We start from the raw sequence: 10,163 nt of genomic DNA on the forward strand, positions 1-10,163 counted from the left end.
GGCGGGGAGCCGCCCGCCCCGGCGCCTGCCGGCCTCCCGCAGGCTCCTGCGGAAAGCCTGACGCGCCGGGAAACCTTGTGAAGGTGTCTTAGTAGTGCAGTGGGCTGCAGGGGGAGGTGGTGCAGTGACCGTCCCCGGAGGTGTTTAAGGAAAGCCTGGACTTGGCGTTCGGTCACAGGTTGGCCTCGATGATCTCAGGGGTCTTCTCCCACCTAATTGATTCTGTGATTAAATGTACTCCAAGCAAAGCCTCCCGCTGCACAGCTGGGACGTGCTCAGTGTGTGCCGCAAATGGCTGCTGGGGTTACCTGAGCAATGTCACTTGAGCTGGTTAGAAGTACTTTGACAAGCAGAGAGCAGGTGATGTGAAATAATAATAATCTACACCACAATAACTTTAATTTAGATATTTTCAGGAATTATAGTCTAAGGTGTGTGTTTTCTCTAATTATTCTCTTCTTACTTTGTTTTCTTCCAACTAGTGATACTTTATGGGATCTTGCTATAGCCGAAGTGAAGAAGAGAGAAAACCCTGATAATGATGATGATGTCAAGCCAGGGGAAGTTTGGGAAAAATCAATACTATTTATGGGCCACAAAAACGGGGTAATCTAAATACTGAACAATTCTGCACTTTTCATACATAATTTGTGTCAGGGAAAATATCTCATATTTTCAGATGTTAAGGTTCACATAATTTTAAAGACATAATATCTCATGGTCTCATTTTACAGAGTTGACATTCCAGAGTGCAAATTCAAATTATGGTTAAGGTTTCAATGATGTGCTAATTTTTTGAGGTTTGGCTTCTTTTTTTTTTTGGAGTAACTGCCAGAAATCATGCTACTCTCTTTTAATTATTTCCCCTTGTAAAGGTTTAACTGGTAGGAATCCAGTTTAAGTGCACTGATAGCAGCTTTGTTGTAGATAGAGGCCTTGACATGCTGCAGTGAATTGTGTCTGTATTATGTCAGACCCATTTGAACATACCTTATCACGGAGTGCACACTCATTATTTGAGATGCCTATGGTTGTTTTAACTCCTTATCCCATAACTTGGTCACATATTTTTCTTCTGTTAGCATTTATTTGTAAAGTTAATAAGGAAATATCTGCCTTTTTGACAAAATGAATCATATTTTTCAATAATACAATTTTTATTTTAGAAGGATCGGTGTTAGTGCGATCTCTTAATCAGAAATTTACAAAATACCTTTTCCAGAGAAAATGACTTTCCAGATTTACCAGAAATTCACTGATTTTTGAGATAGGAAAGGACAGAAGTGAAGAAGTGCTAGCCCCTTCAGTGTGGCATGGTATTCAGTGGCTGCACTTTAACAAAGTAAAGACATCTTTTTCTGTGTGTTTATTTGTATTTTAAGCAATCTTTGTTTCCATCTCAACAGTAATAATTAATTCCAGTGGAAACCACATGTTACATAAATGTGTTATTAATAATTTAAAACTGTTTAATAGTTTAAAAGAGTTGGTCTAATTGATCACTAATGTCTAATTTTAAGTACAGTGCTCCTGTTACTGTATTTGTCATGTCTATTGGTTTATACTTATAACAATGGTAGTGTAACTTGATTCTGATTGAAAATTGGACTTAAGTTTCCACTATAAGGCTACAAACAGTTACATGCATTTGCAGTTTTCTGGTACTCTATTATTGGAATGTTAAATAAATTTGACTTAGTGATACAACTTTATGCTTTAAAAACAGTAGAGTTCCTCTTTGTTTTTAATTTCCAGGGAAAGACCACTATCATACTGAGGTGCCTTGAGAGGTATGTGTTAAATATTTAAAAGCAGTTTTCAGCTGTAGATTGGAATTTGACGTAAACAGTCACATTGTGTGATAATTCATAATATATGTATGCAGGTGTGTTCTGTGAGTGGTTGATCACTTAGGGATGAACTTCCTTCCCTTCATTATAACCTGTCAAGTGACCCTTTCAGTCCTTCTCCAGTGTCAGCTGAAATGACCCATTTCTTTGGGCTGGTGCTGCTGCTTCTCCTGTCTTCAGTACCTGACACCTCCTGTCTAAAAGTGTCCTCTCTGTACTGCTGTCTCTAAGCCAAATTCCAAACTGACTGATAGGTATCATTTAGTAACTGTAGAATTAAGTTCCTTTCTTTAGAGGATCTTGACAAAATTAAGTTACTTTTCCTTTAGGGAAGAGTCTCCAAAGCCAACATTAGCCTTGGAATATACTTTTGGAAGGAGGGCAAGGAGACACAATACAGTGAGTATAAAGTATCATTTACCATATCTTTATATGTACACACACACATAAAAATAACGTAAAGAAACTCTTTTGCAGCCTAAAGATGTAGCTCATTTTTGGGAATTAGGTGGTGGAACCTCATTAGTGGAACTCATTCGAATACCAATCACAAGCCACAACATAAGGTAAGTGTAAATATTGCAATTCCAGAGTTAATTTGAGCTTTCCTTCTAGAATTTTTTTTTTTTTTTTTTTTTTTTGTGAAAAACTCTTTCAAAGTGTAAGGTAGAAAATTTATGGGGTTTTGCTAAAAATCATCGTAATACCATAATGCTTTGCTTTGGCCTTCCTTTTCATGCTTCTCTCCTAAATAGACAAGTTCTAACTAATCTCAACAAAACAAAGCAGTAATGTGGAGGAAGTCAGTTGGCCTTAGCTAGAACAAGAAACACAGAAAAAGAGAAGTCATAGTATCTTTATGCTCAGTGAAAGAGCAAAAAAACAGACTTGGGGACATACGAAAAATAAAATCTTGCTTCCTACTTCTGTATGCAAACATAGATACTCTTTCTGTGACAGGTATTTTAGGGTGAAAAACAAGGCCAAAAATTGTGACCAAAAAAAAATCTGGATTTTGGGGAAATGACCTTTTAATAACAAGGTCATTTCCCAACAGAGAGATGATGTTTCCAAGAGGGACTAAAGCTATTGAAATTATTTGAAAACAGAAGGAAACAGGAATTTAGATAAAATTAAGAGAATGTAGTGAGAAAAATCCGTTAAAGTAATGGATAGCATAGGAAGAAGAAATGCATGAAAAGTTGCATGAAGAAATGACAAGGTGAGAGGGGGTGCTTTTTTATTTTTTTTTTTGTTAGGGAGGATAGGAGCTGTTAGGGGAGAAAAGGATCAAAATATAAGTTTTGTATTATGATATATTGCTCTATTTCATTGGTATTGAGCTTTAACTTCTGTGGGGAAGAAAAAGGAGGGGACATCATTTTTATCAGGTACACTTGCTACTGTTTTGACTACTGAGATAATGCCATTATTTGCTGAGAGACAAAGACAGAAGGAATAAAAATAAAACACTTAATGGCATGTGAAGCTCTGTTTCTAGAAGAGCTTGGGAGAGAAAAGATTAAGTGTAATTTTTCAGCCCTTGACTAAAAATTAAATTAAGTGAGCTCTACCTCCATCGGTCTTTTCTTCTTTTTTTACTGATAAGGGATTTTCTGATGTGGACAATCTTAAGAGTCTTTGCTGGGATAGCAATGTTCTGTAAGAACAATTCACTTCTGTTCACAAGGCAATATTGTAACATGCTAGTAAAAATTCTACCATTTCAGCTTATATTTAAGTGCTTTTTGTTGGTTTTCTCATCACTGTAGTCAAGCAATTTGCTTATTTAAAAGTTCCATAAACTATATCTAGATTTATCAGGAGACTTTTCACCAGATTTTTTTCCCCACAGCATTTTAAAATGAAATTGAACACTTTTGTTTCTTCGTAGCTTTTGTAATACCACTCTGGTCTGGAATCCTCTTTTTCAAGTCAGGCTGGAATGTGATAGAATGATGGCATCCATTCAGATTACTGCATTTGCAATGATCTTTACAGCTGCACTTTAATGCAGTTGGTGTTTCAAGAGGCAGGCTTTTAGAAAGAGGACCAAGAAAGAGATGTAAAACATTTCTCATCAACAATCCACCTTTAAAAGTCTGGTAGTAGCTAAGGATGTCATGAGTACTCTTTTATCTTCCATTTATCTTTCAGAAGACTTTTCTCATGCACTCATTTGAGGTTCCAACAAACTGTCATAATCCATGACACAGATTATTGTCCTTAACCAGTTTTTTTTCATTTCATATTAGAAAAGAACAATGATAGTAGGGAACTTTCCAATACAGGTAATAGTTGGAAAGATCCAAGCCTTTGGCTAACATTGCTTGGTCTGGGGTTGTAGACTTATGAGATGGCAGGGATACATGACAGCAGAAATCCTCAGTCATACAGGAAGAAAGAGCTACATGGACTGAGGATATATGCATATTTTACTGTTTTGAAGACAGGCCCCAAAAACAATGCTTGACGGAAAGTTGCCAAAATAATAGTTCTGAACAAGAGACAAGGGAAAGGTTTCTTCAGAGTGCAGAATATCCCTAAAAGCCATCTTGCTTTGCTGGCACATTTGATTCTGTCTTAGCAGTTACATGTTCACATTTGCACTACAGGTATGGTTTTGTATGAAAATGCTGATTGCCTCATGCGCTAAATACGTGCCCAAATAATGCCTATTTAATAGGTCGTTTGCTGTAGTTCTGGTATTGGATCTCTCCAAACCTCATGAACTCTGGACTACTATGGAGAGCCTTCTGCAGGTCACCAGGAACCACGTGAACAAAATTTTAACCAAACTAGAAAAGGCAAACCCTGAAGTAGCTGCTGAAATTAAACAGAGGATGTGGAACGATCTGCAGAGGGATCACCCCGTAAGTTATTTCTAATATTTTCTCCAGATGTCACAGGCCTTTATACAGTTAAAGATAATGCTTTTGAAAATCATAAACAACTCTTTTAGATTTTTATGCATGACTGAAAATCCATTTGATGTAGATGAACCTGTTCACTGGAAAATTATAGCAATTTAATAAAAATTCAATAAGAGCAGAAACAAGGAAAGAAGGTTTCTTACATCTTTTTGTTAGATATCTAATGTGATTGTTATGGCATGTTACACCAATCAAAAGAAATAGTTTTAGAGTAGCAGTTTGCTTTTTTTCCCCCTCATCTTTTTAAAATGAAGATGAAAACTAGAATGTACAAAAGTCATCTAGCAAGAGACTAGCTGAAGGTACAAATTTAAGCAAAGAATATAGTTATAACAGCCATCAACATGACTATATACTTTGCATTTATTTAAATGTCTATCACAAACTCAATGCCTTTTGATAATCTGACAACTAATTAAATTATAAAGTTTCAGAAATGTTAACATCAGTCCTTTAAACATAATTGCTAACTAAATCTCTGGAAAAGCTAAACCAGATTATGCGCAATAGAAATGAAAAGTCATTGTGCATTAAACCTCTGCAAATGTTGTGTGTATATAATGCATAAATAAGTATTCAACAATTCAAAGACCTGGCATGTAAATCTAGTTACTGTAACTTCTATAAAATACTTCAATACAGCAAATGCTTGTAGAGCTCAGAAATTTAAAAGTAACTCAAAATATATGAGAAAGCAACATATGCAGCACTCCATAGATTTAGAGTATGGGGTTTGATATTGGGATTATTATTTTGATTTTTACTTTTAGAGAAGATAATTCACAAAAAGAATACACCTACATGCACATCTGGCAATAAATTATGACCATAGTGTCAAGTTTACATATAGGGGCTTACATATCAGAAAACTGCAAGCTTATTGCAATAAAGAAAAATAATAATGCTATTAATTGTTAAGAAACTTGTTATTCTTGCCCTGTAGGAAACACAATTATACCTTCTGAACTAAAATTTCTGTTTCGCTTCCGTTATCAAACACATCAATAATGCAAATAAAATACTATATTACTGCTTGGTTCTCTTCTTTCATCATTGTTCAAAGAAAAATTGTGTCAATTTTGTAGAAGAAAATACCATCTTTTATAGTCAAATTAAATGACAGTTTATGGAGATTTTTATGTGCCTTTTAATGGTTAAACTTTTTTTTATCCTAAACAGCAATCAATTAAATACTTATATTTTTAAGGATTAGATAAATGTCATTGTCCTGGCTAAAGAATTATTTGCTATGATGATAAAGTATATCAGTTGCAGACCTTGTTTAAAAAGGCTGGATGCATCTAAAGTACTCCATAGTCAAAAGTAAACTCCACAGTCAAAACATGAATAGGGTTCAATATGCTAGTTTTAAGGTTTCTGATGTTATCCCAAATTTTCCTCTTAGTTATGAAATGAAAACTATTTTCTTCAGTTTTATACTCTATATACTCACTTTTAAGTTGCAGTAGTTTTGCTCAAAGCTTCTGCTTTGACAGTGTATGAGCGTAGCCATTATTTCTCCTCTCCAAGTAGAGGATTTTCAGTATGTGCTGCTTCTGTCAACATTCTGTCATTTAAGCTGTCTGTGAAATAACTGGGGTTAGGAGGGAGCAGTTGGACCAACCTCTGCTACAACACATCTCTCTTCCACTGCTGCAGCCAAAGCAGCTTGAATAAATAATTGCCTGAACACATGAGGGGATTATCTTGTTTCGTATGGACTACAGGAAAACCTTCCAGATCCCTTGAGGATTCTTGTAATGTACTTATTAAAACTTTTATCACAGGTTAGCTATTCAGCAGTAAAATCTACACTCTCAGACCTGTTTTCCTTCATTGATACTGATTCACATTTTCAAGTTTGTTGGATGCTGTTTCCTCTTTGTTCTGATATCAAACACTTGAAATACACAAATAAATATTGTTTAAGTCTTGGGAAAACATGATGTGGGGAGGACAAATTTGTGACACAAGCAAATCATTCCACTCATTTTTCTTGAGATTCTGTCTGTATTCTTTTAGATTTTATCCAAGGAAGGTGAATGTGTCAAAAAGCCAGTTCTACTAATCTAGTCTGGGAGGTGTTCTGTGAATACATAATGTTTTTCCTCTCTTCCTTTTCCATCTAATGTTGGAATATATAGTGTAAGAGCCCTTTTATGCCAGTAAGTGTTCTGACTGCTCAGAGGGATTATTTCCTGACCGTTTAGGAAGAAAATGGGAAAATGCTAGAATAAGGATATTGCATTAAAGTTGGTTCATGTACCTTAAGGTTTGGAAAACCTTGTCTTCTGTGCATTAATTTTAACCCCTTTCAGTTGCTTTAACAGTTGCAATCTTCTACAGTTTGTTTAGAGTTCTTAACCTGTCCTATATCTTTTTAACAGGACTATGCATTAGTTGACCCTTTTCCAATACCCTTGGTGATAATTGGAAGCAAATACGATATTTTTCATGTAAGTAATGCTTAAGTACATTTTTTATAATTAAAATACTCCCAGTAAATGTTCTATATACTAAAATTTCACAACATAATAGCAATCTTTTGAACTAAAGTCTGGACAGCCAGCCTTCTACCACAAAAAATCCCCAATAACTTTCCATCCAACAGCATTAAGGAAGGCATACTGTCATTCCTTCACAAAACACCCCCAAACTGATGATTTTTGAGATGTACTTAGAAAATCTTGAGACACAAGTTGCTGCAGACCAAAAAAGGGAAGCAAGAAAAGACCATGTTGATGATTTCCTTTTATAACGAGAGAAATCCAGCTCCATGTGTCCCTTGTGACAGCAGCTGTAAGTTTATGGCAGTGCGAGAGGGGTGTATCTCAAGTCAGCTGAGCAGTCTTTGGTGGCAGCACAAACAATAAACTCTCATTTCAGTCTGGAACTTCTTTTAAAGTACTTCCCAAGTTTCTAGAGACAAGTGAGTAATTGCATCTTTTACAGAAGGGAGGAAAGAAATACAGTACTGCTGGATTCTCTCCCAGGACATAAAAAACCCAAGATACTCACAGCACTTCATCATGAGAAACTAGGACAGCATGTTTGATTTTTAGCAGTCATGCTTCTCTGGATGGCTACACAGTGCCCTGATACCTGGCTGACTCTTTGAGTGACTTAATTCTTTATTAATAAGAGACTTGCCTTCTCTCATACTGAAGCTTTATGCTGAGCCATGACCTCCTTAAGTGACTCTCATATGATCAGGACAAAATGCCAACCTGATTCCTTTGGGCATCTATGGATTGACTCATTCAGACTTCACTGGGACCAAGTTTTTATCCATTTTATCCAGGGAAGGCCATCTGTATGATCTTAGATTAAAGAAATAGGGATGAAAAGGTATTTTGATGCACCTTTCAAATCTTGCAGGTATTAGAACTTAGACAGCATATGCCCAAAGGTTTAAATATTTTCACAAAAAGAAAAAATCCTTATTCTTCTAGTAAGGCAGATTTTCTACTTCTAAAAATTTAAAACAAAATCAGACAAATAAATTGAAAATTAAATGTGTGTTCTCAATTAAAAAACTTCCTGGACTAACATATTGCCTGAATTGGGCTCCCTCTGTAAAAAAGAAACAAAGAGAAATTGTGACATTTCTTTTCAGAGTAGGCTGTTACTGATTGTGTCTTAAGATATAATTAGGCTGACAGCTGAAAGCCTTATATATTGTAGCTTAAGTGCATTGCAGTTTATAGATAAAAAAAGTTCTAACTGTAATATTTTGGGTTTTGTTTCTCACATCTATGTTCCAATATCAACTTTTTTAGGAGTTTGACTCTGAAATGAGGAAAATAATAAGCAAGACACTTCGATTCGTTTCACATTATTACGGAGCATCATTAGTGGTATGTATATTCACTTTCTACTTAAGGATAGAGAAGATGAAGACTATTTCTGTTACAAAACAATATTTTTAAAAATAGTAATGTAAAACTCCTAGAGGAAATAGGATTTCATTGGTTTACAGTAGCTTTCTTCATTAGGCTATCTGTTGAACAAGTCACAGTACTGGCAGGGGATGGATGGACATGCCTTGTGAACAAACTACACAGTTCCCAGTATCAACAAAAACCAAATTAAAATAGTTACCTGTTAGCCAGCTTAGTTTACTGCATTGAGTTTACTGCATCTTGGGCAAATTTTTTTTTGGTACAAGAAAGGAGAATGGGCAAAAGTGATTGCCTTAGATTGAATTAGAGAACTGGCCCTTTTGGTAGAAGCATGAACTTAACATCAAGTGACCCAGCTTTGGTAGATTTAAAAACAAGAGCTCATTTTCACAGTAGTTTATGTATACCAGATTACTACACCTAGGGTGTTGAAGGACAGGAGCTTCCTTACAGAAGTGGGTAGAAAGATGCCAACATGAGGACAATGAATTATCTGTTTTAGTCTGTCAGATCATCCTCTTGAGTAGACAAAAATGCATGCTGAGATTCACAATCCAAAAATGCTGCCTCTTGGGCTCACTGTGCATCAGAATATGGGTTTAATTGTATCAACCATCATTTATGTAATAAATAATCTTTAATAGTAGCTTAGTGATTATCATAACAACTTATGTTTACTTTAAATCTTTAAAATCCCAGCACGTCCTTTTGCATCCATGTAAACCTTTTTCACTCTGACACATGAATTTGTCTTTTGTTAACTGAGAATACAACTGTCTTGGTTGAGGTTTTTAAAGCGTTTAAGCATTATTGTAATTAAAAATTAAAACTAGAATATAAAACTCTTTGGCTGCTGAATGCTGATTGTCATTGAAATGAGTGGGAGAAACTTAATTTCCCACAGCAGGGATCTGACTTTTTTCTCAAACATGAATCTGTTAGGATACAGAAGCCTTTAGACAGGAAGAAGCATGTAGTTTGAGAATATATTTTGAGAACTGCTTTCTGACAAATCTGTACCATTCTGCCACTTTGAAGCCACTTTTATGACAATTACATAGTTATTCCTTACCTTTCTAAATGTTGATGGTATTCTGGATAATGTTTAATGTAATTTAAAATCTTAACTCATTAGTCTTGGGCAAAAGATTTGTGTCTGGTAATGTGCATATTTCAAAAGTTTTCAATCAGTATTTTAAAATTTATTCTTTAATCTTTATTTATGCTACTTTTTAATTTAATCTTTCTTGAGCTATATATTCAGTAACAAATACATTCATGTTTTTGAAAGGGAATGTGACATTTTATTCTAATGGATTCAGTGAACATATATACCAAATCTATTGAGATCAGGAATTAGCAAGACTCTTGCATCTTTGTAGGTGGCAAAATGTAATATATCTATGGTGGAAGTTCATAATGTATATTTTGTTTTCTGATTCATTTAGTTTAACAGTAAATCTGAGGCTCTCCTGCTG

The 10,163-nt window shown here is 35.1% G+C and overlaps 1 protein-coding gene across 3 annotated transcripts in view; it reads left to right on the forward strand.

Annotated features, from left to right (window-relative positions):
- The window catches only part of DYNC2LI1 (dynein cytoplasmic 2 light intermediate chain 1), a 20,632-nt gene that overhangs the window by 628 nt on the left and 9,841 nt on the right, over positions 1-10,163 (forward strand). For 2 of the 3 annotated variants that reach the window (XM_017744789.1, XM_008641707.2), the window contains exons 2-9: positions 483-606; positions 1,756-1,790; positions 2,180-2,249; positions 2,328-2,416; positions 4,537-4,723; positions 7,171-7,239; positions 8,563-8,640; positions 10,134-10,161. In XM_017744789.1, the coding sequence (XP_017600278.1) occupies positions 483-606; positions 1,756-1,790; positions 2,180-2,249; positions 2,328-2,416; positions 4,537-4,723; positions 7,171-7,239; positions 8,563-8,640; positions 10,134-10,161 (680 nt within the window). Of the gene's footprint in view, positions 1-91; positions 179-482; positions 607-1,755; positions 1,791-2,179; positions 2,250-2,327; positions 2,417-4,536; positions 4,724-7,170; positions 7,240-8,562; positions 8,641-10,133; positions 10,162-10,163 lie in introns of those variants that run through there. The other variant, XM_017744790.1, reaches the window with a different exon arrangement.

Source organism: Corvus brachyrhynchos, unplaced genomic scaffold (genome assembly GCF_000691975.1).
Source record: "Corvus brachyrhynchos isolate BGI_N302 unplaced genomic scaffold, ASM69197v1 scaffold258, whole genome shotgun sequence".
Classification (NCBI taxonomy): domain Eukaryota; kingdom Metazoa; phylum Chordata; class Aves; order Passeriformes; family Corvidae; genus Corvus; species Corvus brachyrhynchos.